This window comes from Martes martes (assembly GCF_963455335.1).
Source record: "Martes martes genome assembly, chromosome: 11".
Lineage (NCBI taxonomy): Eukaryota > Metazoa > Chordata > Mammalia > Carnivora > Mustelidae > Martes > Martes martes.
In genome coordinates, this window is record NC_137899.1 from 102,191,684 (window position 1) to 102,217,899 (window position 26,216).

The following is a 26,216-nucleotide window of genomic DNA, read 5'->3' on the forward strand; positions in this document are numbered from 1 at the left end:
TCCCCCACAGACATCTGACTCAACCCCAGACTCTGTCCCTAGGTCCTCCAGGCCTGGCACTGCCATCCCCAGGACACCAAGCCCGAGGCCTCACCTACACTGTGGAGAACCAAGGTTGCTGGCCCCACTCCAGGAAGTACTGCGTGCCTGGTCCCCACATCCTCGCGCCTCTGGGCCGGGAGAGTCAGGGTGGGTAGAACCCCCAAAGATGCCCATTCACACTCAAGCCAGGGATCCCCTGGACCCACCATCCCCAGGTGGACTGTTTGGAGAGCATCTCCTTAGAAGAAGTAACTGGAAGACAACACGGGCCATGGTTGGGGATTTGGCCACCCTGCAGGAGGCAAGGCAGGTCCAGAGATATCTGACGGCTGGGGGAGCAGCTGCGGCTGGGGGAGGGGAAGGAGCATGGGGGCTTCCAGGCCCCCACTTCTCCTTGCCTTCAGCCCAAGCTGCTTGCTCCTTAAGGCAGAGAGTGTGAGCCAATGGCTTTTCAGGGGTCAAGTGAGGACTAAAACAAGAACAAGCCAGGGCCCCCACAGACAAGGGGGGCAGAAGGTAGCTGCCCCTGGATGGGGCTCCTCCCCAAGCCTGAGAGGCCAAGCCCCCTGGGGACTGTGTTGGACCACACCCCTGGCACGACCCTGGCACGACCATGCCCCTCCCCGAGTCTGCACCAGCAAGACCAGCACAACGCCCCTGCTCAAATGCACACTCGGGGGACACACCTGGGACTCAAGACCTGGATCCACAGACCCCCTCCAACAGGGGCCAGGCCGTGCTCGGCAACCACCAGCTCACCGCATGGCCTTGGCCCAGATTTGCAACGCCCGCCCTGACTTCTGGTCCCACAGAATACTGAAGCTTATTTCAGCCAAATCCTGGGTCGTCACCCGTGGGTGGGATTCTCCACCACCACCCCCCATACACACACCTGTTCCCAGCTGGGAGGCGTGCAAGAACCAAGGCAGGGAGTTCAGGTGGGAGAGGAGTGGGGTTCTCAGACTCACTCCTAAACCACCTCCATCCAACAACCCTGAGCCTGCTCCCCGCTCCCTAGGGGAGGAGAGGTGACTCCCAGGAGCACCCCACAGAATAATCAGCCCGGGGGGGAAGGCAACACGGCCACCGGCCCCAGGGAAGAAGTGACCCAGGTGGCTGAGCTCAGCCTGCCCTCACCACCATCCGGTGGCCCCTGACCCCACGCACTCCTCAGCCTCAGCCTCTAAATCCGGACCCCTGAACCAGCCCGAGGCTCTCTCCCCACCGCCCAGTGTCCACGCCAGCACCTGGTGGGCAGCTTTAGGGACCCGGAACTTTTCTGGCAGGCCTCTCACCGTCCCACCATGCTCCTCTCCTCCCCGTTCGCCCACCGTCACCCTCTCTGGGCACGCACTTCATTCCTGTTCTCCCTCTCCTTTTTGTATTTGGAGCCAGGACTGTGGGCCACAGAAGCCACGGAAGAAGGAAAGCCCTGGCAAGAAAAACACTGTCCACCCAGGCCCAGCAGGCCTAGAGGAGAGCGAGCAGGGCCCAGCAGTGGGATGAGCAGAGCTGCGGACCCCAAGGCTCCCCAGACCGTCCTGATTCTCAGAAGCCCTCTCCCAGCCCGGCCCAGGAGCCAGAGCCCTCCAGGCCGCACCCAACTTGCCAGTGCCTGTCTGGGTGCCCCAGTCCAGGGAGGGAAGGGGGAAGTGGCTGGGGGTGGGGGTGGGGGGGTCACCTACCTCCTGGGCCACCAGGCTGGAGATGCGCACGGCCCGCCTCACCCGGCCTTTCTGGGCCCTGGGCTGCAGAGCCCCTGTCCTGCTCGCCTTCCCTGCTGGGGCCGCCATGGAGGACTTGGCTCCCCCCAGCCTGCCTGCCCTGGAGCCCGAGGGCCCGGCCAGCGCCTCACCTGCACCCCAGCAGCAGTCCCAGCCCAGGCTGCGCCCCAGAGGCCGGCGGCCTGGCTTCCAGGACAGCCTCTGGCATGAAGCCAGGGTTGCTGGGGCTGGGCCCCAGGGCCAGGGTCACCCCGGCAGTGAGTGTGGACAGCAGCCCTCCTGGCTTGGACTGCCCATGGCCCCCCAGTGCGGGCCCCGCTGCCAGGGTGCCGCGCTCTGCCCGCCGCCAGCCCAGCAGCAGCGCCGCGGTCGGAACCTCAGCTCCTCGGCCGGCCCCTCCTCCCAGGTCCCCACCCCCACCCTGCCACACTGGGCTCCCCCGCCCCGCCTCGTGCTGGCCAGCGGCCCCCTCCCCCGCAGCCCGATCAGGGCTCCTGCTGCAGCCGCTCCCGCAGCCCGTGCCCCTCCCCCTCCCCCAGGCAGCCAGGCCTGTCACCGCAGATTAATGGTCTCCCCGACACCCCCGCCCCGCCGGTCCAGTGCCCAGCCAGCCAGAGTCAGACAGACACCCAGAGATGGAGAGACCGCCTGGTGACAGGCAAAGCCAGGAACGCACACGCGCACTGCCACACAGGACCACGCCAAGACCACACCACGACAGGCACACGCTGCAGGCCCGGGAGCGGGGCACACACCCGGGGCTCCAGGTGGGAAGAGAGGCAGAGGCAGGAGGGGGAGCGAGGTAGGCAGCCAGACAGGGGGCCTGGGGTGAGGGGGAACATTCTGGAGTCAAGGCCAAGGGGCTGGAGACCTGGCAGGAGCCCAGTGAGCCAGAGGCAGCGGGCGCAGGGCCAGGAGGAGGGCCAAGGAGGCTGGCAGCGACCACAGCGAGCGAAAGAGGGCAGCTCCCTCACTCAGGCCAGCTCGGGGCGCGGCCGTGCAAGGGGCAGGAGGGAGCCACAGAGACTGAGGCTCAGCAGGGCCCCCCGCGGTCCCGGGCTCCTCCGCCACTGCAGGGATGCCCACTGCTGACCCACCCCCAAGGCCAGGACATCAAGAATGAGTTGGAATGGACTGCGCGGTGGGGATGGTGCGAGCGAGCTTGCTGCCAGGAGGGGACAGGAGACCAGCCTGGTGGTGGCACCGGGCAATGCCTCCAAAGGCGGGCAGTCTTCTCTGGCCTGGGATTTAGGGACCTGTTCCCTCTGTATGTGTGCACCCCCCATCATACACTCCCCTCCCGACATGTCCCCATGGTTTAGGGACAGGGATGGGTACCTCCCAGCCATTCTGGCCCTAGCACAGGATCCCCACCCCCCACTTAGCTTATCACATTGGCCTAGAAGAATCAAGGACCCTAATCTTGACCTCCAGGGCCCCTTCTAATTTGAAATCTTCCATAGGTCTGCCTCTACCCTGCCCCATACCTCCTTCACCATGCCCTGTGAGCAGACCCCATCACACCCCCGGGACTGCCTTCTCTGGCCCACCCTGCCTCAACTGCCCTGTCCTCCCTGTGCCCCATCGACCTGTTCTCTGTACCTGTCCTGTCCCAAGTTCCCTTCCCTTCCTCTCTGTTCTTCCCCTTCCCTCTTCTCCCCTGCAGCCTCCCTTTCTCAAGACCTTTAGGACTTGTTCTCTCTTACCCCAGCTCTGAAACCCTCTCCCCACCTCTGGCTAGTGGGTCTACCCACCCTCAAGAGGCCCTTAGTGACCGGACAGACCAGACCCCCCATCACCCCACTCCCACCCCTATAAGCTCCTCCAAGGTGAGAGGAAAGCCAGGGAGCCAAGTACCTACCTGCGTGACCTTCTCAGTGACGTTGTGGGTCCGCTCCTTTATCTTGGGGGCTATGATCTCCCGGTCACTGGTAGGCGAAGCCAGGAAAGGGTCCCCCTTGAGGTCCACAAAGTTGAGGGTGATTTGGGGAATCTTGCTAATGGTACGGTAGCGCACGAGGTCGGAATCAGACGTGGAGTTAAGCAGGCCTCCGCGCAGGGGGTGCATGGCCCCTGGAGTGGAGGGGAAAGTCGGGTCAGGGGGTGGGGGGGGGGCGCACCACCGGAGGATGGAGGGGAAGGCCAAGTCCGGGGAACAGGCTGAGGTGGAGACCAGGCCCTGTATGAACTAGGCCACGGGACACCGTGAGTCAATGAGGTCAACTCAGGAGACAGGCAGAAGGAGAGGGAGGAAGAAGATCCTCCATAGGGTCTGACCCACAGTACTGGGTGACGGCCAGAGGGCCAAGTGGTACCAGGACCCAGAGGCCTCTCCTGCCCTTCACACATGCCCCACCGACATCCCGAATCCAGCCACCCTGGGAGAGCCGGCTCCACCAGCCAGCAAAAACTCTGTGAGTGGAAGAATGTAACGGGATGAATGGACATTTAATGGAGTAAAAGGCCACTTAATGGGATTAAGTCAGTGCTTAATGGGATTTCCATCTCCCGGCCTGTGTGGCCGTGGCTGAGAGGGGGAACCTGGGGGCCGGAACGCGGCGGGGCAGTTCCCCCCACAGGGCTCCCGGGCCCTCACCGGTGCTGGCGTGGCGCGGTGGCGGGGGCAGCCCTGCGCGCATGGCTTCGATGTCATCCGCCGACGAGGCGCGGCGCACGCTGGCGCAGCTCTCCCGGGAGCGCGTCCGGGGCAGGCTGCAGCTGGAGCCCGAGGCGTCGGGGTTGAGGCTGTGAGCCCGGGGAGAGGGCTGCGGCTCGGGCGCACCGGCCGGCGGGGAGCCGGAGCCCACCAGCGCACGCCGCTCCTCGGCCGGCCCCAGCCCGGCCACGTGGTTGTCCATGGCCGGCACCTCGTCCAGGGCCAGCGACTCGCGGCTAGGCGCCGCGGGTGTCAAGTCCACGTCCACCACCACAGCCCCGGGGGCGCCGGTACTGCCCGCCCCGCCCTGCCGCGCGGAGGAGTCCCGAGCGGTCAAGGCCAGCAGCGCAGGCAGCTTCAGGCGGAAGGTCTTGGCTCGGCCTGCGGAGAGAGGAGAGGCATGTGACCACCGCCAGGAGAGCAGCCCAGAGCAGGGAAGCCTGGGAGCCGGAGCCCCAGCCACCGACCCACGGGAGGGAGGTGGAGGGGTTGGGGAGGGAGCCCTGGCGGCCGGCAGCCCTTCACCCCACCTCTGGTTGCACAGAACTCAAGTCTCAGAGGACCTCCGGAATACAATCTTATCTGAGGCTCTGACCATAATTAACTACCATTTCTTGAGCCTCGCAGGTCACGGTGGGCTCAACATAAACTATGCTTGGCTCTTACAGCCGTGCGGGTGGGTGTCTTATCCCCAGTTTAGACTCAAGTTTCAAGATGCGCCAGAGGTCACACGGTACAGGGCACGGCCCGCATTTGCACGGAGGAGGAACGTCATGGCCTTTAGGCCGTACCCCGCCAGAGGAGCTTGAGAAACGGAGAGCTGGAATCTTTTGCCAGGACTCTGAGGGGAAATTAAAATTAAACCCAAAAAGGACATCATGGAGGAAGGGGGAGCCTTTGTGTTACAGGGGAATGAGACAAGGCCTCTAGGTCTCTAGCTGTGGTGAGTGTTCCCTTCAAATCCTCTTCCCTTCCTAATCGGCCAAGGCCAGAGCAGGCAGCAGGCCAGTCCAGGACCAAGAACTGGGGGCCAGAAGCAATACAGGGAGAGGGAGCTGAGTCCCAGAGAGACAGAGTGTTCTGAGCAGGAGAGCCACTCCGAGGTGACCAGAGCCATGTGGGGAGGCTGAATCCCCCATTCCTGGGGCTCAACACGACCAGTCCAGGAACCCAAGGCGGGGGGCGGGGGGCAGCTAGGAAACCAGGTAGAGTCCTGTCCCAAGGACCTGTGAATTTAGGCTCAATCTGTCACCCCACCCGTCTGTCCATCCCAAGCCAGATGGGACTGGGCCATATCCTTGGTGTTCTCTCCCCAGCCTCTGAAAGGAGTACCCCCCAATACCCCTTCCTGCAGAGCACTGGCCCTGGGGAGCCTCAAGGCCTCGGGGAAGGGACCTGAGAGCACGACTACACTCACCTGGGGCCAACCAGCTGCTGGGGGGGCCACGGTGATTGGTGTCATGGGCCGGGGACCCCACCATGTCCTTTTCCATCACCACCTCGAAGTTGAGGATGAACATGATGACAGCGCCATCTTCATTCTTCACGGGCACCACGTCCACCAGGCACAGGAAGCAGCTCCCTGCAGAGCAGAGGACATGGCCACTGTGGCACTAGGAACAGGTCCCTGCCTGCCCCACGGCTCCCATCTCCATTTCCTAGCCCCTCCTCCTTGGTGTCTCCTGCCCGGACCCCTCCTTTGGCCATGTGCCTGCCTCTCTGAGCTCCTGCCCTCCATCTGTCCACTCCAGTGTGCTGCTCCTTGTCAGGGCCTCTCTGCTCGTCCCTCCTTTGCCTCTCGATCTTTCCTTGCTATCCCTTGTGCCAGGCAGTCTAGCGCCGCAGGGAAGCCCGCAGACTTCAGGCCCAGGACCTCCGGGCTCCCATTCCAGTTCTGCTTTGTCACTCGTGGTTTTTCTCCCCCCTCCCTTAAGTATTTAGCCTCCCTGTGCCTCCTCTTCCTCCCCTCTGAAATGGGAATGACAATCACTCATTCTCAAGCCCTTGTGAAGAGGAAACAAGTCGCTACACCCAAGTGCCTAGGGCAAGGCCCCGGTGTGGCCAGGACAGGATAGAGGGGTTAGCAGTCCCTCCGTCCCCACATTAGGCCATGCCACTCCACTGCAAGGTGGCTGCAGAAGGTGAGGACAGGTCCCGAAACCGTTACCACAATTTGGTATCACCACCATTGCCAAGCGTGTGAGTCTGTGCTTCACAAAAGGATTGGTCTATGACATATAGAAATAAAGAAAGCGATCTTTAAACAACGAATTTTCAAGCACTGCTTCTACGTCTTCCCGGTACTCATTTTTCTCTCTTGTTCCTTGACTTTTTTCTTCCCCTCCCATTCTTTCTCCGACTCTGGCCACCAGAGCCCCTATTCCGGGTGAGGTCAGTCGCCCAGGCTAAATGCATCCAGTCCACCTCTGCTCCTCGTCCAGAGCACCGTCCCCTCACCCCTCTCTCTGTCGCTTTCTGAAAGTGACCCTGGCACTCTCAGCCTCTGCCTAAGGCCCAGCTCAGAACCCCCACCTACAGGAAGCCCTCCTGGGTGAAACAGCCTGTTCCTACTTCTTTCTGGACCCCACAGGGACCAGACAAGTTCCTCATCTCCCTCTCTTTCTAGGGCAGAGACTTCTTTCCTTGCTTTGGCTCCCCCGTGCTCATCTGTCTTCTCTGAACTGTAGGGGCCTAACTCCCCAGTGTCTACCACCCCTCTGAAGGGGCCAGCACCTAGAACCATGCCCCAGGGAGCAGGCCCTGGCAGCGGGTGTGAGGGACAGCGTAGTGGGGAAGAGGTCAAGAAGGAGAAGGGCGGAGAACAAGTGTGGGTGCTGAACTGAGGCCAACAAACTTGGGGCTGTCAGCCTTGGACTTGGGCTACTGCTTGATGCCTGCCAACAAGGCCCTGAGTGCCGAGCCTCAGCTGAGCAGGCCAGGTGCAAAGGGCATGAGTCCTGGGAGATGCTCCCTGGCTTGGGGAGGCCGGGAGAGGCAGGCAGATGGGCCCTTTTAAGGGCTGTGGGATCGAGCTAGCAGAAGGAGATCCTCTGAAACCAACTGGGACAGGACAGCATGGGGCTGAGGGGGGCTGGGCCAGAGGAGGGGCTGGCCAGGAATTCTCCGCCCCACCCCGAAGCCCTTCCACTCACCGCATCCTGGCCCTCCCGGCTTGGCCTGCGAGACCTGAGCTGGGGGCTTTGTCAGGGTCTCCCTCCAGCAGCGGTCCCCTGACCTCCGGCCTCTGACATGGCCTGGCTGAAGCCAGGCTGTGGTGCTGGGGCCGCCGGGGGCCGGGCCCAGCTGGAGACTGTTTGGCACCCACACAGCCCGCCTAGAGTTTATGCCCTAATATGGTGATGGCCGGCAGCGGCCTGAACAGGGACTGGCCCTCATCAGGACTTAAGGAGAGGCCAGAGACCAGGAAACCTGAGCCCTGGAGACCCCCAAAACCCACCCCTGGCACCCCCAGTGATCCAGGTCCTGATTCCCCTTCCTCACAAGGAAACTGGTCTCAGAAAACTCCACGAGTCTGGAACCCAAATGAGCCCAACCCTTCAGGATGGCCTGGTGATTCTGCCCCCAACACAGAGCCCCAGGAGTCTGAACCCCAGCCCTCAAGGGCCCATGCCCACTCCGTTCAGGCCTCTCTGCATTCTGCATCGCAGGGAGCCTGGGACGCTGGCATCCCGAACTGCCACCCCACCTGCCAGCCCACCTGCAGGGCTGCAGAATCTCCAGCCCCGAGCCCCCCTGCAGTACCGACCAGCTCCCCACTCCAGACACACACTCACACGCAAGGCCCCCTTGGCCCTCTCCCTTTGTCGACATTCAAGGAATTTTTCCTTTCAAATAACCCTGTCAAAGCCCTGGTTATTCCAAAAATGTGAACTGGAGTCCTGCCGGAGGGCTGTGGGGATGGGGGGGGGGGGTAGGCTCCAGCTGCTATTTTCAGGGGGCCATGGAAGGAAGAAGGAGAGCCGGTGGCCCCAAGTCAGCCAGGACTCTCTGGGGCTCTGCCTCCCACCGCCCAGCCAGCTCGGCTGGGTCCTCCACGGTCGGGTCCTCCACGAATGGCCCCATCACCCATCCCCAGCCAGAGCTGCTGGCGGCCCCCATCCCGTCGCTGGCTGGCATGATGGGGGGTGGGCGTCACTGAGGGCAGCTGAAGGTTAGACAGGACAGCCGGGCATCAGCACAGAGTGGAATGCAGCCGGTGCGTGGTGGGGCTCTGACCTTCACCCAACTTCACAGCAGAGAAGAAATGACCAGAGTCGGCGGCTCAGCCGCCTCCGGGGGACCCCTGGGCTGGCGCTGCGCACACAGGACAAGACGGCACCTCGCCCTCCCCTAGCCCCGTGCCTACCTACCCCCAGGCCCTGCCTGTCGCTCTGCTCTGCTTGCTCTGCTCTGCTTCCTCTTCCAACCTCGGCGGGCCCCCAGGGCCGCAGCTCCCCCTGGAGCAGAGGCCGACAGGACCCAGAGCTGGGCCGGCCTGCAGTTCCGCCTAGAGCCACTCCGTGGCAGGCACGGCCCACACTCCCGGGGCCACCGGCGCCAGGAGCAGCCCGGAAGGGACAAACTGGAGGGGAGAAGTAGGAACCCCACACCGTCTGTGCAGTCAGGTGGCCACCATTCATTGCTTCCGAATGACCTTGGGCCAGTCACCTGCCTTCCACGAGCCTTCGGGGGCTCCTTGGTGACACGGGAGGATCACGGCCACCCCACGGGGCTTGAGGGATGAATGGCCTGATGTATGTGAAGTAGGAGCTGGGCCCCAGGTAAGTCTTGATACATGGGAGAAGGAGGAAAGGGAGAGGCCCCTGGGCCAGCCAGGTTCGCGTGGCTGATGCAGAATAGCCTGCTCACATCCTCCCCCGCCCAGCCCCAGCTGAAGACTCTGGAAGGCAGGTGTCCAGCGTTCGCCTGCCTCCTGGAGCACAGGGCGCCCCGGGCCCCTGTGGGGACGGACCCGAGGACCAGGGAGTCCACTGGTGAGTGACAGTCACCCTCTGACAGGCTCCTCTGCGCCTCGGATCCTAATGGCCCGTGGAGGTTATGCAGCTCCCAGCAAGACACGAAGGAGAGAAGAGACAGGTGGGGGAGGGGACACATTTGGAGCGCGGCAGGTACAGTTCCTCCTGACTCCCTGCTGTCACCCACCAGAACACAATACTGGCTGGCTTTCCCTGGTGCCACCCCACGCCCAGCAGGGCACCCAGGGACAACATCCCTGCCCTCCATCCCAACCCATCCAAGGCTCTGGGACCCCACCCACAGTCCCAAACCCCATTTCCCACTTCTGGGCACCCCTGGCCTTGGTGTGGCTCCAGGTTCTGCTTCAACAGGGGCAAGCCTTATCTTCCTGGGCGGCACCAGGCGGACGGGGAAAGGGAGGACTGCAAGTGACTCTGAGTGTCCTTGGACAGGCTCCTCAGGTCAGAGGCTCTGGCTGGTCATCTGTAAACCAGACATCATCCCTGCTTTTTTGAGGATGGCTTTTTGTCCCCAACAAATTCTCCCTGAGCACATGCATGTGAACATTTGGGGTGTCACGAACAAAACAACCCTAGCACCTGCCCTCACTGAGTCAAGGACTCAGAAGGACCCTAGTTCAGAGCCCAGCGTGAGATGGGGGAGGACAGGCAGAGGGCAGAGGGAGGAGCCCACGGAGCTGAGCTGATTGGCCCCAACGGGGGACCGAGCAACTGCTGTGTGACGGTGGGCAGGTCACCCACCTCTCTGAGCTCCAGTCTCCCCGTGTGCACTGCAAGGATAAGTGATTCCTGCCCTGGATGCCAGATGACATGACAGATGGCCTTGTGGAAGCATCCAGAGCTGTAACGGGGCAGGGTGCCGGGATCCTGCAGGGAAGGTGACCTCGGGGAGGCAGCCCTCCTCACCCCAGTCGCCTCCCGGCAGGAGGAGCTGGGCCCAAAGTCACACTGAGGGCAGGAGGCTGGGGCTCCAGTCCTCCCTGTCCGCCCCCAGGCAGAGAGGCTGTCTCCGGCGGCCCAGGGCTGTGCAGTGTCAGGTTATATTTAGCCTGGTGGCGGCGACAGGAAGATGCAGCAGGAGCTGCTCCTGGCCAGGGGCCACCGTGTCACTAACACCACTCTCATGGGCAGCTGGGGGTCTAGGGAAGGCCAGGGACATTGCACGCCCGGGGGACGTGCAGGGAAGCCTGAGAGGCCAGCCGGGGTGTGTGTGTGTGTGTGTGTGTGTGTGTGTGTGTGTGTGTGACAGAGACAGAGAGGCCTCTGCCCCTGACTCCAGGAGCTGAGCAAAGCACAATGCCCACCACAGAACAAGGGTTGGGGAGCCACGATACGGGCTCCCCTCCCCCAGCCCTTACAGCCTGACATCTTCCCAGGGATTCATAGGGTCATCGAGAGGGCCTCAGGGGCCTCTGTGCAGTGGTCCCAATCGCCACCCCCGCCCCTGCAAACCCACAGCCTGTGGCCTGCCTGTGCCACCTCTCCCCAGGGACGCTGGAACAGCCTCGAGAGAAGAGTCCTTCCTAGACAAGTTCCGGGTCCCAGCCCCATCCACCTCCTGGGACACAGCCACACATCTACAAGCTGGGAGCCATGACCTCTGAGGCCTTGGGAAGGTGAAACCAGGCCACGTTCACGTGCGGAAGGCTGCTCAACAGCTCCGTTCTCCAGAGCTCTTTCTCCTCCTCCAAGCTCTACCTTCCCCCTCCTACTTCCTGGAGTCTGTCCCTCCACTCCCACCCCGCCAGAATCCTCCAGAAATCCCCCTGATCCCAGCCAACTCAGACCTTTCAGCTCACCCTCCCTCCCACCCCTGCTGGGGCCCACGCGCTGCCTGAGCCCCTTCAGTGCACCCCAGCTTCACCAGGCCTCCCACTCCCCAGAGCCCCAGCCCTCTCCCCTCCGGCTCCTGCCATCCCGCTAGGACCCACAGGGCTCCCATCTACAAAGACATTACTGCCTGCTCCATGTGGCCCCCGTGATGTTTCTCTTTGAGAATTTCTAAAACTATATCCCTAATTTCGGAGATAATTGTGTACTGGCTTCTGGGGTGAGCTTCCTTATTCCCAGCATCCCCACCCAAGGCAGAGCCCTGAGGCCAGAGCCGGGCTGGCTTCACAGGAGGTGCGGGGTAAGCAGGTGTGCAAGGACTGGTCCTCAGGGCGGTGACTTGCCCGTAGGTGGGTGTGGGCAGGGCGATCTCCCCACCCTGCAAGCTCCCTTTCAGATCCAGGGAGACTAACTGGCCTTTCACGATGGAATTTACCCATTTCAAACCCATCCTGAGTCTAGACAGTGGCTGGAACCACGGTGACAATCAAGGTGTCTTTTGTGGAAGTGCTATTAAAACTTACCAACAGAATGCAGGGGTGCCTGGGTGGCTCAGTCAGTTAAGTGTCTGCCTTCAGCTCAGGTCATGATCTCAGGGTCCCAAGATCGAGCCCCATGTCGGGCTCCCTGTTCAACAGGGAGTCTGCTTTTCCCTCTCCCTCTGCCCCTCTCCCCTGCTCATATTCTCTTTCTAGCTCTCTCTCTCAAAAAAATAAATAAAATCTTTAAAAAAAAAAAAAAAGAAAAAGAAAAAAGAATGGGACATGAAGGCTGGTGGTCCAGGAACCAGGACAGGGGACCAGAGCAGGAGCCTCAAACACATGGTGCTTCTCAGACCCTTACCGGCACTCTTCACTGTGACTCCCACACAGCCTGCCACAGGGCAACAAGGGCACAGGGCCAAGGTCCAACAGGAAACAACCTGGGGTTCCTGCCCACCTCAGGGCTCTGCAAGGCTCCAGAACTCTGCACCCACCTTGGCTCCCAGCGTACCCCAGAGAGCCAGGGGATGCCTTGAGCACACCCACCCCAATTCCAGCTCTCCTATCCGTCCCTCGGTCAATCACGGGGAGAGCTGTAATCCCTCCAGGACTCACCCAGCTCCCAGGACGCTGGGACGTTCCAAAGAACAAATCCAAGTGCACGTGGAACGTTCCACCAGCAAAACACGTGGCAATGACCCAAACACAGACAGAGAAAACCGGCAGTATCTGCAAATGATAGGATCATCTCCCCAGAGAACCAACAAAATCAACAGATAAACAATTAGAACAAATAAGGGAGCTCAGTGAGGCTGCCAGATGCAAGGTCAGCCACCAAAGGAACAGTATTTGCACCAGCACAGCGATGAGAATAGGTAGTCGACAATAAAGTCTCTCCCGTAATAGCAACAAAAACTGTAAAGTAACCAGAATTGACGAAGAAAACACAAGGCCTGCGGGGCTGGGCAGGGGAAGGGGGGGTGGACTTTAAACTAATAAAGGCACAGAAACTATCTGATAAATGGAGAAACAGTCCAGGCTCTTGGACGGGACAAATATCATATCGATGTCCATTCTCCCCAAATTAATCTATAAAACTAATCTAATTCCAGTCAAGAGTCTAGTGGGGGTTTTCTTTCCCAGAACTCGAGATACTTTCTGTAAAGCTCATAAGGAAGAAGAGAGGTCTGTAAACACCCAAGTTAATATTGAAGAAGAAGAAGAAAGAGGGAAGATTTGGAAAGGTTTGTCTTTCAGATTAAGACTACTAAATGCCACCGTTGTTCTCCTAGTGTGGTTTTGGTGCAAGAACAGACAAATAAATGTTTAGAACGGAACAGAGAGCTCAAAGACAAACCCATGGATAGATGGGCAATTAGCTTACCATGAAGGTGGCCCCACGAACCATTGGAAAAGAACAAGCTGTTTACCAGGTGTGTTGGGAACATTGGCTCACTATGCGGAAAAAAATACAACTTGATCCGTACTCGACACCACAGAGGGAGGCTCAGGATGGACGAAAGCCAACCGAGAAAGGAAAAACAATTAAATTAATAGAAGAAAACGGACCCCTCTGCACCCTCAGAATGGTGAAGTTTGTCTCAAACAAAACTTCCAAAGCCCAAACAAACCTGAAGAATACTAACTTGTATCATTATGAAGTGTCTCTGTTGGGTAAATTTAACAGATGAATGAATGGGAAAAGATACTTGCAACATCTCGAGTCAACAGGAATTAACATCTAGAATCCATGCGCTGAATATTTAACTATAAGCATTTGTATTTCTAGAATACAGAAGCAACTCCTGCAAATCACCGAGAACAAAGGATGGCAGCTTCACTAGAAAAGTGAGCCAGGACACAAGCAGACCACTCTCAGGGAAGTCAACAGGAAAGGCGATCAAGCCTGAGATGCCGGACTCACACAGTATCAAAGAAATGCAAGTTAAGGCGGCAAATTATCACTCTCACCTATTAGATTGGCAAAAATTAGAAAAGTGGATAACGCCACGTGTGGCAGGGCTACGGGGCGGGGCCGCCATGCTGGGGCCCAGTGTGACAGCACTTAGTTGAATTAAGTGTCCACGTACCGCCGCCACCCAGCAAGTCCACCCCTGGGGATGCGTCCCAGGGACATCCTCCCAGGAGTCCAAAAGGAGCCGAGGCTGGGGATGTTCACCGCAACATAATTTATGGAGGAAATCTGGAGATGGCTGCCCAAGAGAGCGGGCAGGTAAACGGAGGTCAGCACACGCCATCAAGTATGAAGCTGGGGGTGGGGGCGCCTGGGCGGCTCAGTCTCCTGAGCGTCCGACAGGTCAGGTCGTGATCGCTGGGTCCTGGGATCGAGCCCCATGTGGGCTCCCTGCTCAATGGGGAGTCTGCTTCTCCCTCTCCCGCCGCATCTCCCCCAGCTCGTGCTCTCCCTCAAATAAATAAATAAAATCTTTAAAAAAAAAAAAAGAAAAAAGACTGAAGCTACAAACTAGATGTCGAGTAACAACTGAATGGACTTAAAGGCACACTCCCATGGAAGGAAAGTGAACACCAGAATATAATATAGCACGTCTCGTTTACACAAGTTAAACCTATATGCATCCAGACAAAACACACATTTTGCGAGAATAGTGCAAACAACACATTCCCAACAAGTACATCCGAATGGTTGCCTAAGGGAAGGGTAAGGGCAGGTGAACGAGATAAGAAGAAAAGTGACATGAAAGAGAAAGAACAGGAAAGGGAACACAAACGTGGCTTCAGCGATTTGCGGGGGAGGCAGGAGCAGGGGCCAGCAGAAGCCTGGAGAAGGACAGGGAGAGGCAAGCAGGGGTCTCGAGCAGGGGCAGGGCATGGCTGATGGCCAAGCAGGTGCAAGTCTGGAACTAAGCCAGACACTGTTCCAAGTCCCTGACTCCCCGCAGAGGGCTTCTGCACTGCCCGCCTCATCCATTCCATTCGTTCCTTCCTTCCTTCCTTCCTTCCTTCCTTCAGCAAGTATGTATGGAGCTCCAGCGAGCACTAGACAGGGATACGACAGAGAACAAAACACGACTGCTCTCTGTCCTTGCGGAGCTCATAATCTAGCAGAGGGAAGCCGGACACGCCCACCTCACCCAGAACTTGAGGGAGGGAGATTATGGCCAAGAAGACACTTCCTGGCCCTCAGGGTACTTCTAGTACCACAAGCATGTGACCTGAAGGGAAAAGGGACCCATTTGAGGCCAACCACAGTTCACAGCAGGGAGATCTGCATGGGCCCCCAGACTAAGGACAGAAGGGGACCTGGAGGGACAGCAGCTCATCCAGAGGCTCTAACAGTCTTGTCACCTGTCCTAGGTGTCCCACCACAGACCCTCTTCGGGCCCTCGTGCCCAGGTCAGGGAGGGACATTTCTCTTAAAGTCCCTCACAGGAAAGAGCTGATTTCCACATTCCTCCCTGCGTACAGGGGAGGGTGAAGAGAGAGGACACGTCTTTCAAAAACAAGGCTCATGGGGCGCCTGGGTGGCTCAGTGGGTTGAAGCCTCTGCTTTCGGCTCAGGTCATGGTCTCAGGGTCCTGGGATCGAGCCCCGCATCGGGCTCTCTGCTTGGCGGGGTCCCTGCTTCCCCCTCTCTCTCTGTCTGCCTCTCTGCCTACATGTGATCTCTGTCAAATAAATAAATAAAATCTTTAAAAAAAAAACAAACAAGGCTCATTCTCCACCGAAACCAAAGGTTCCCCTGATAGAGGCATTTGGGGCAGCGTCAGAGGAGATGTTTAAGTGTAAAAGGGCTTTCTTGGAACCTCTCAAGTCACACCACCCTGGAAGCCACTTCAGGGCAGCAAAGAGGCTGAGTCTCACCCCATCTCACACCCCGACTCTGGCCCTCCCGATGCCCACAGCCCCCCTCCCCAGAGCCCAAGGCCACCGTCAAACTTTGCTCTCACTGCAGATGACGACGTTCTGCACAAATATTTACACAGCTCCTCTCCGGGGGCGACGGCAGACACAACATGGAGGAGCCGCCCTCCCGACACTCTCCAGACCCCAGGGCAGGCTAGAAGTGGTGGACACCCTCAGTCCTGGCAGACCGACTCACCCCTGCACTGGGGCTGGGCCAGGAAGCTCCCAAACAGTCCAGGGCACCCTAGTCCAGCACAGGAATGACACTTCCCTGGGGCCCTTGGAGAGAAAGTGCTGGCTGGGGACAGCAGAGCCCCTCAGGCCCCTGTGCCTGGCTCCTGGCAACCATGCAGGGACAGGGGAAGGGGCAGGGGCTCTCACTGGCACCTCAGCGCCAAGCCGCTCAGGCCTTGAATGGAAGGCCCAAGGGAGCCCTCCTGAGGCTTCCAACCCCCGAGAAGGGTGCTACCTGTGTCCACCCTCATTGCCCCGGGGATCACTCTGGTCTGCTCCATCGCAGGGACACGGGACACACCTAGGGACCCACCTCCGTCTGATCTGCTTAGGTACCCAATCTGTGCGACTCCTTCACGGGCAACCAAATTGATGGGGGTCTGGGAGCCTGAGGATCACGACCTGGCGGGGCAGAGGGGGTGGCTGTCTGAGCTTGGGGAGGGGTTGGCCGAGATGGAGTAGGGCGGAGTGTGGGAGTATCACAGTGAGGGGTCTGATGTCAGGGAACAGGGAGGAAATGGGGAAATGGCCTGGGGTACACGGGAGGTCGCTGGTGCCAGAAGCGTCCGCCCAAGCCCCGGGGAAGCTGAGGTCTGAGTCTGGGGACCACAGACTGGTGAGTCTGGGGCCACCGCAGGGGCTCTGGCTCCCTAGGGGCACCAGGGACCCTGGAGAGCAGGCTGGCCCCTAGTCTCCACCCCTCCCCCAGCCCACAGCTCAGCTGTTGCAGTGGGGGCCCTCTGACCCTGTTACCATGGCAACCGGCCTGCAGCTGGAGTGGAGAAGCGACAGACTCTTCTCTAGAGACACCCCCATCCCCACCCACGCACAGGCTCCTGGGGACACGGGGACAAGGAGACCAGGCCAGAACAGGCAGAGAGAGAGAGAGAGATTTCCGGATACAGCCTGGGGGGGGGCAGAGGAAGAGAGGCAAGAAGGAAGGCTCAGGGGTGCCGAAGGGAGGGAAGAAGAGAGACAGGTGCTAGGGGAAGGAGATAAAAGACCGAGGGGGCAGGAGTCAGCGGGGAGGCCAACACTGGGAGACAGAAGAGGAGCCGACCCCAGGAGCACAGTCGGCGGCTGGACTTGGCGGCTGGACTCGCTCTCTGGGGCTGGACTCGCTCTCTGGGGCTGGACTCCGCGGGGAGGCAGGAGGCGGGGCGGAGAGAACAAAGAGCAGAGAGAACAAAAGGGACCCGAGTAGGGCACCTCCAGACGAGGGAGCAAGGGAAGAGGAGCCCTGCTCCAAGGGACCCACAGCCCCCTCTCCCGCCAGGTAAGGACACAGGTGTGCGGCAGCAGCACCTGCCTCCAAGACCCGGCCCCAGGGCCCCGAGGGGGTACAACTGCCTGCCAGCCCTGTCCCCAGTTTCACCTTACTCCGGGCCAGATCTGATGTTAAGGGGCACAGACACGGGGCCCAGGAGTCTCTCCCTCTGGCTCACACCCGCCCTCCACCCCCAGTCCGGCCTCCCCACCCCCCAGCAGTCCCAGCACCTAAATAATGGGGCTGTCTGGCTCCAGGCCCTGATACAGCACAGAGCTAGACCAGAGGCACCGACACGGCACAGCTGGCCACAGTGGCGCCTGCCAGCAAGAGGCCTCGCCTCCTTCCCAGCCACCCACCTCCCTGGGGCGGAAGCCCAGGAACCCACTCTCCTGTGGCTGGCCCAGGCAGAGACCAGAAAAAGGCCTGGACGGAAACAAGGGCCGCTCAGGCATCCCTGGCCTCTGCCCACGCACAAAGGTGTGAGCTCCCGCATACGCGCAAACATAGCACAGGCAGGGCCTCAGGGATTTGCCCAAGGGACTAAGCATTTTGAGGCAGAGGGAAGGGAGGCAGAGGGAGCCTGCCTCCCAGACCTCAAGTACCAGGATAAATGGGGGTCAAGGCCAGCCTGTGGCCCAACAGGAGAAACTAGGTGAGAGCAGACAAGAGGGCAGGCGGAGATAACTTCCTGGGTGGCAGCCCCATTTGGAGAAGTAACTGGAAGAAGGAAACAATCTGAGCTTGGGCCGGGGGCCTGGATTCTAATCCTACTTTGTCCATTGATTAACTGGTAACTGGACCTCTGCTTCTCAGTTTCTCCGTCTGTAACACAAGTGGGCTGGATTAAGTGATCCTCGAGGTCACCAAGATCCCATGTTAGCATCTCTGCAGGAGGGGTCCCATGGCTATCTTCGCCCCAAAGAGGCTCTCTGGGGCAAGAAGGAGGGCTCCCCAAACACTACGGGGAAGACAGAAGAACCCAGGTCCCCATTGCCAAGGGGCTGGGCAGGCACACTATCCTAGAAGTAGAAACAGGCTCGAGGCAGTAACCAAGTTCCCATATCACACACTTTCCGGTGTTAGACCTGAACCCGGGACTTAGGCATCTGCATTCTTTTCATTATACCGATGGTTTGTGAACTTCCAAAATAAAATTGTACATAAAGTAACGTGCAATATATAATCTGCCTGTAACTACTTGGGGTCATTTCTCATAGGTGACAGCAGAGTGAGAACAGGAAGGGCTCTGCTCGGGACAGATGTGGTTCCATCCCTCAGCTCTGCCGCTTTCTTTCTAGCTGTGTGACTTTGGGGAAGTTTCTTAATTTCCCCCAAGTTCAGTTTCCTCATCCACAAAATGGAGATAAAAATAGTAAGTACGTCCCAGAGTTGTGAAGATTCCACGAGATAATATGAGTGAAACATTTAGCCGGGCATCCAGTACTGGGAGCCGCCCACCCCTGCTAGCTAGCACTCCACGGCCCCGCAGATATAAAAACAGATCTGCTCTGATAATGGTTCTGGGGAGACTGTAGTGAAAAAAACAGAACAAAACAAAACAAAAAACACAGACGGAAGGCCTTGCCCTCGGAGTTTGCATCTGGTCTCCCGGGCTCCTGCCTCTCAGCCAGAATCCCACTTTTCTATAAGCAAACTCTCTTTCACAGGGCCCCAGGGATAGTGCCCCCTCTGATGCTGTCCAGGAAAGTCACAGGCCATACAGGCCTGCGGAAACAGGGCCGTGGAGGGAGGCAAGCCTTTACAGGGCAGCGCAAGGCGACTCTGAGCACATATTTCCAGGACAGGTGCACGCAGACGGCTGGCTCACTTTGTCCGCCAAGGCAGAGAGTGTCGTGTGCAGCAGGTACGCTCCCTTCCCACAGTAACCTCACCTGGCTAGTCCACTGCTCCATCTAAAAGACCCTGAGGCTGCACCTGGCTCACAGGGGTTCAGTAAGTGCTGGTCAGTTACACACAGTGAGTAGCAGTTTGGGTGCCCGGGACCAGTCCAGTGGCACTTCGGGAGCCACCTCCCCAGCTCTCGGATACCTGCCAGGCTTCCAAAGCCTTTTCATTGCCCTCCTTGAGCAGAGCGCACCCCACCCAGGGCAGGGACAGCGCGGGGAGCAGCCCCGCCCGGGGCGCTGTTTATCCACTGTCCGGAAGCCCCCAGCAGCTGGGCTGGGAGGCGGCGGCTGAGCCGAGACACCTGGTGCGGGGAGGGGGTGGTGGGCGGGCGCTCATTAGATGAGACAAAGGGAACTGAGGTTGTGGGGAGAGGCACACACCTCCCGCCAGGCGCTGTTTAAGCAAAGAGAGAGGGGCAGGAGAAGGGCAGCCCAGAGCCAGCCAGAGTCCTGCAATCCCTCCCCCAGCCTCGCCCTCCGTGACATCTCCCAGACCAATCACCTGGGAGGGGCTGCCCTAGAGTAGCTAGAGGCCTGTGGCCAGCCGGAGGTGGGCGCCCAGCTGCCAACCTGACCTTCTAAGCCTGACTCCGTCCACACACCTGCCATCCCGGCCCCGTCAAACTCCAGCCCACCTACCTCAACCTGCCCACTTTTGTCTCGGGAGGGAGAAACCGAAGGCGCCAGACCCACAGCCAAACAGACCCCTCGCCACCACGAAAATTATCCCGCCAGAGTGCGTGAGGGGAGGAGACCAACGCCGTCCTGCAGCCCCAATGCCCAGCCCGCGCCTGCCACCTGACCCACAGCAGTGGCCTCCGATGGGGTCACGTCCCCAGGGGACTCGCCTTGTCTCCCCCTCTACCCTCTAGCCTCCCGGATCCCGCTGTCCTCTCCCCCGCCCCCCCACAGCCCCGCCCCCGTCCCTCACAGTCCCGCCCCCGTCCCTCGCGGCCCCGCCCCTCGTCGCGGCCCCGCCCCCGCCTACCATCCTTCCGGTAGAAGGCGATCTCCACTTTGCGCTCCTCCGCGCCCAGCAGGGCCTGCGCGATCTGCGCGGCCGCGCGGCGCTGCGTGCGCGGCCCGTGCAGGAAGTCGCAGGTGCAGGGCCGCTGCATCACCTCGGCCCGCGAGTAGCCGCACAGCTCGCAGAAGCCGTCGTTGCAGTAGATGACGGCGCAGTTCTCCACCCGAGCGTTGGCGATGATGAACTTGCGGCCTGGGGGGCGGGGATGAGCAGGCACGTGAGCAGGGACCCCTGCCTCGGGGGCTCCCAGCCCTTTCCCCGTATTCTCTTGTCACACACAGCCACCCGCCCGGGGACTCCCCGCTCCAGGGAGCACCGCGAGGACGGGGGTCCCCAGCAGGGGGCGAGCGCAGCTGTGCCCCCGACACAGGTGCCTCGGCCGACCCAGCCAGGCGACTCGCCCCCTCCCCCGCCCGGCCCGCGGGCTGGCTGCGTGGCTTCCCCCGGGCAGCCTGCCAGCGGCCCCCCGCCCCCTCCGCGCTCGGGGCCGAGGCCAGCCTGGGCGGGTGTCAGCAACGCGTGTGTCAGCAGCCGCGGCGGACGGATAAACACTGGGCCTGGAGAGGGAGCCTGAGAAGGGCCAGAGATGGCGGACAGCCTTCCCTTTGCACCAGGTCCTCCGGATTCTCTTCCTGACCCCTGCTCTCTAGACACGGGGCGGGGGGGGGGGGGGCGGGGGGGTCCCTCACTGAGCACTCCTTACCCCGAGGGATCCTTAGGATATCATTCCCCCGAATATCTGCGGACCCAGCAGGTCAGTACTTCCCCGGACTTCCCGCGCCCCTCCAAGGGCAGTCAGGGCTGGAGAGTGGGCTCTCCAAAGGGGACGAGGGGCGTACCACGTGAGCACCTGCGATGCTTCTTCTCATTTAATACTCCGACGACCCCATAAGGTACTCATCATTATCTTTGTTTCTTAGAGGAAGAAACTGAGGCTCGAAAGAAGTTCAGAGCCATGCCCACATCCTGCAGCTTTTAAAGGAGCCAGCTTTTGAAGCTAGGTCTGGCAGGAGAAGAAATACACTGAGGGTCACAGGCAGAACCCCAAGGTCATAGGGAGCAAGGAAGGGGACCCGCAGCTCCAATCCCTGGAAATACAGGAACCAGGGATGGACCTGAGATAGTGGTCCACTTGTAAGAAGACAGATCCAGGAAAGGGGACTGCCTGGTGGGAAGTGAGGCACCATCAAGGAGAGGTGCCCCATAGACCCATTTCAGCTAGACGTGGCTCCCCCCAACACCTGTCCCAAGACCCAGGCTGGCAGGTGAGCCGCAGACAGGCAGCAGACCCAGCTGGTGCCAGGGAAGATGATCTGGGATAAGAGCTTTTTATAAACACAGAAGTTTCCGGCCACTTTGGCCTTTAATGCTGGGGCTTTGGGTGGCAGCTGGAACTCTGCCCTTTCCCTTTCCAGGGGACACAGCCCTCCGGCTGCAGCCCTGGGCAATCCCATGGGCAAGGGTTGCAGCTACAGCAGCAACCCCCCTCCCCTCACCAACCCGGGGAGGCTGCTTTCCTAAGCCCTCCCTTACCCTGGCTCCAGGAAGTTACTTTTTGAAGTTGGGTCATCTTTAGGTCAGTTCACCAGGCCCCCAAAACTCCCAGGCAGCCAATGACCTCAGGAGTCAGGGTTCCCTGTCCCATGGAAAGACCCCTGACTTGGCCTCCAACTCCCCCTGAGCCCAAGGCAGTTCAGCCACACACATCAGCTTTGGAGAAGAGAAACCAGCTCCCAGGCCCAGAGAGAGAAGAGCGAGTTTCTTCGAAGGCAAGCCCTACCCCCACCCCTTCCCGGAGCTCCTGGAATACCACTAGAGAAGGGCCCCGAATGGCTCCTTCGGCCACCCCCTCCTTTCCAGATGTGGAAACTGAGATTCTGACAAGGAAGAGAGTCACTCAAGGTCACATGGCAGTCAGTGGCAGAGGTGGGGCCAGAAGCCGAGCCCCCAGTTCCTAGCCCAGATTCTTCCTAGACCTAGCGCCTCGGCCTTCTGGAGCTGGTGAGAAGGAAAGACCCCACTTGTGGCCCTCCACCACGGTCTGTCTCCTCCTCCCCCTCAGGATCACCTTGTTCCTCTGCTTCAGACAATGCTGCCCATCGAACTGATCCCTCCCTTCCCCCCCCCCCGCCCCACAGTTACAAGCACACACTGTGCTGTGCTCACGGGGTCATGGGCAAGGAATGTCACCCGCTCCCTGCTCTCAGGGCCCTTGGCAGTCACACCCACCACGGCACATGCAGCCTTGGAGACAGACACACGTGTGCTGGGAGGATCAAACACCCACGCCAGAACATTCACCTAGCCTGGGACACTTCTGGAAGCCTCCCCTACTGGGCCAGCCTTAGGGGTGCTTTGGCCCCCATAAAGGGGCTCAGGACAAGAAAATCAGCAATATGGGGGCACTGCCTTGGGCCTGTTAGATCCTTGAAGCCCCGCTTCAGGCCATGACACACTCTCACCTGGGAGTCCACAGTTGTTGCTCTGTTGAAGATTCCTCCCCACTGCCCATGCAGGACCGAACTCGCGGGTGACACACACACATCCCGAGAGCAGGTTAGACGCTCACTCTAAGTTCTTGGCTCTCAGCCTCTCACAAACACAGTCAAGATGGCTCAGGCACAGTACTTAAGTGTCTCACGGTTGGGACCCTCTACCTCCTCCCGTCCCTGCCCCCACACAGCCCCATCCACACCCAGGTACTGGGAGTTAGGGATACCTGCACACTTGAGATGTCACACACACTCCCGGATCCCCGAAAGCCTGAGCTGAACCTCCCGCCTTGCAGCCCAATACAGTCCCCTTGGCCCCAAACCCACGGCCCTCGGCATCAAGCCTTGCCCTCACGACCCCTGGCCCGCGGCTTGAGGCCAAGGGCCCCCACTGACTCGCACTAGCCCGATGCACACGGCCTCGGGCACGCCCCTCCATTCACACTCGGGAGAGCTCGGCCCGCCCCCAGCGCCCCCTCCCCGCCGGCCCCCTCCCCCACTCACTCTGGCCCTCAAACTTGCGGATGATGGTGTCCAGGAAGGTGTTCTGCGGCGCGACATGGCCCCTCCGCACCGGCATCCTGAGCCCATGGGCGGGCCGGGCGGGCCCCCACCCACCCCGGCCCGGCCCGGCCCAACACAGGCTTCGGGTGGCCCGGCCCGGCCGTGATCCCCGCACCCCGCGGCCAAGCAGAGCACGGGCGGGGCCGGGACTGGGTTGCGGGCGCGGGGTCCCCGCTCGGCTCCCGGCTCCTGACCGCGGGCCGGGCCTGGAGCCGCCTGAGCTCGGGCCGCCCGGCCGCCCGCACACCTGTCTGCCGGCCCCCGCCGAGCCACCGGCCCCGCTCCGCCGCGTCCCCGCGCTGCGCTCCGCCCGCCCGAGCGCCGGGCTCCCGGGTCCCGCCCGCCGCGCCGACAGCCGCTCCGGCGCCCGAGGCTCCGGCTGCGCCTGCGGCTCGGCCCGGCGGCGGAAGGGTTAACGCGGCGCGCGCCCCTCGGGCTCCGGCCCCCGCCTCCCGGCCCCCTCCCTCCCGCCGCGCGCCCGCAGCACCGCCCTCTCCCCCCCCACACCCCGCGTTCCCGCCCTTCCCATTGGCTGAGCAGCGCCAAGGGCTCCCCCACCCCAGCCCCTCGCTCAGCCCGGGAGCCCCCGGGACTCGCGCGCTCCACAGAGGGGGAAGGGGCCCCTAGGTAGGGGAACAGTGAGGACAGGTGCGACGACTGGCCTTGAGACGGCCAGGGAGGGGACCGGGGGTTCCACCCCCACCCCCGACTGGAAGGGCTGAGGAACCTGACTTGGAGTGTGCTGGTCCCTTAATGCCCTGGTCGCCCACCACGCCAAAACCCTCTGGGTACACACAACATGCGCTCAAAGTCTGATGTGGGTGACACGGGCCAGACCTGGGCCCTGGGAGGACAAGCCCAGGGCCAGGGGAGACCCGGGAAATGCAAAGGGCAAGATAATCCATAGGCCCCGGGTGGGGCGCGATTTGAAATAAGGACGGGTGAGGCCGGAGGGGCATGCACCTTGAGCAGGGGCGACCTCCCAACACACACACACACACACACACACACACGCACGCACGCACACACACACACACACACACACGCACGCACGCACAGCCCTCCCCGGGGTTATTCGGGGGCCCTCCTGCACAGAGAGGTAACATTCTGACACGAGTTGCGGCCTCCTCGCTGCGGGATCAAAGATAGGCCCCTGAGCGCGAGGTTCCAGCTTGGGGATCCCCTTGTGCTCCCTCCCTCTGCAGCGCGGGCCCGCGGTGCAGGCCCAATCCGCGGCGGGCTCGGGGCCCTGCGGCGCTGCGGCGGCCCAGCCCCTCGGAGAACCCTGGCCTCGCCGCAGGCCCCTCCCCCCCCGGCCAGCTGGCTCGCTCCAGCTGCAGCTCCCTTATTTAGGCAACGAGGCCTGAGGATGCTCAAGGGCAGGCAGGGTGTCTGCCCGCTGCCTGCCCACCGCCTGCCTGGGTCTAAGGGAGGGTCTCTGGGGCGCCGTGTCCGCGGCCTGAGCAGCCAGGCAGGGCCCTGCGAAGGCCAGGGCAGGGGGGGCAGAGTGTTGACAGCTGAGTGGGCCGGTGGGGAGGCGTGGGCAGCTGAGCGGCCAGCCCCGCCGTGGGTCCCCTCCCCTGCAGCCCAGATCTGAGACCCGGCTAGATGGATGGGGCCATGTGGGGGCCCCTGAGGGCTTGCAGCTGCCTCTGTCCTTGGAGCAAGGGGGTGGGTCTTGTCACCCGGGAGAACCATCATGGGATGTAGGGGGAGGGGAGGAACAAAGGGCAAAGAAGCAGCAGAGTCTGGAAGGAGAAAGGCCCAGAGGAAGAGGTCTTGGTGAGACCACCCTACCCAGACTCTCACCTTCCACCCAGGAGCAAAAAGATGCAAACACTGGGGCCAGACAGGGCCATTGGCCAGCAGATGACACCTCCTTTTTATTTGCTGGTGGGTGGGCAGTGACTCAGGGAGGCAGCCAGTGGGAGAGAAGGAGGTGGCTCCACTAGCTGATGCTAAAAAAGACCAGAGGCTCTTGCCTGTACAGTCATCCCCTCGGCCCTCTCCACCTCCCTCCAGCAGCTCCCTCACTCCAAGATGCCCTGGGCCTTCCAGAGCACAACTCCCCTTCCTTTGTGACGGGGCATCTGGGTCTTGCCCTGCGCCTCCCCACCCCGCGACCACTCCTGAATGCTGGGTTGCCTGCCCTAAGTCCAGGCTGATTCCGGTTTGAGTTGGGCGCCTTCCCCTCCAGGCTGGGGAATTGAGAGAGCCGAGAAGGGCCTGCAGCACGGACAGGCACCAGGAGAAAGGACATGGAGGGGGGGACATCTGCAGCATTCCCTTATTTCCAGACTAAGGCCAAAGGAAGGGAGCTGGTCATCTGGCCTGACCAGCTGTCCACACTGTGGTACCACGTTCCCGGGACAGGCCTCTGCTCTCATCCCATGGGAGGATGCAGAAATCAGAGGGATCCTTGATTCCCCAAAAGAGAAGAGACCAGACAGAGCAGCCCTCCTCCTGAGAGTATAGAGGCAGGTGAGAAGAGGGCTGTTCCATCAGGCTAAGGAGAGGCAAATCTCTCTCTCTCTCTCTCTTTCTCACACACACACACACACACACACACACACACTCTCTCTCTCTCTCTCTCTCTCTCTCACTCAGAAGTCAAGCCCAATGCAAGTTTCTGACTTCCTGGAGGATGAGAAGAGGGTCTGAAGGCAGTCCCACTGAGCCGCCCCAGAGCCAAGGATAAGGATGTGCAAGAGAGGCTGTGACATGGGGGTGAGGTGTCTCTGAAGACATCCTTCTTGGGGCCACAGGTACCAGGCACCAAGAGGTAAAGGACAACAGAGAAGCTGATGGAAGCAGCCGTCCACCCCCCACCCCACCCCCGCCCACACCATCTTCCCGCCTCCACTACCCCCAGATCCGAGAGTGAGAGGGAAGTGCCCAACCTTAAAACCTAAAGCAACCAGAGTCCACCCACCCCACTTCCAGCCCACAGAGCCATTTGCAAGGACGTTCCAGGCAAGAACTCTCCCCTCCCCCAAGCCTGTCTGTGACTGAGGGAAGGGAGAGGCTGTATTGACAGCAAGACAAGTAGGCTCCTCCCAGCTCCCAGAAAGAGACAGTTTAGGGAGAAAAGTCTGCGGGGAAAACA

At 60.8% G+C, this 26,216-nt stretch overlaps 1 protein-coding gene across 1 annotated transcript in view; it reads right to left on the bottom strand.

Annotated features, from left to right (window-relative positions):
• KCNH2 (potassium voltage-gated channel subfamily H member 2) overlaps positions 1-23,126 on the bottom strand; it is a gene marked incomplete at its 5' end in the record, with an annotated part of 31,719 nt that extends 8,593 nt beyond the window's left edge. The window contains 5 exons of the mRNA XM_080818793.1: positions 3,628-3,839; positions 4,363-4,803; positions 5,840-6,004; positions 20,016-20,246; positions 23,051-23,126. Of these exons, the coding sequence (XP_080674919.1) occupies positions 3,628-3,839; positions 4,363-4,803; positions 5,840-6,004; positions 20,016-20,246; positions 23,051-23,126 (1,125 nt within the window). The remainder of the gene's footprint in view (positions 1-3,627; positions 3,840-4,362; positions 4,804-5,839; positions 6,005-20,015; positions 20,247-23,050) is intronic.
• Positions 23,127-26,216: the final 3,090 nt, after the last annotated feature.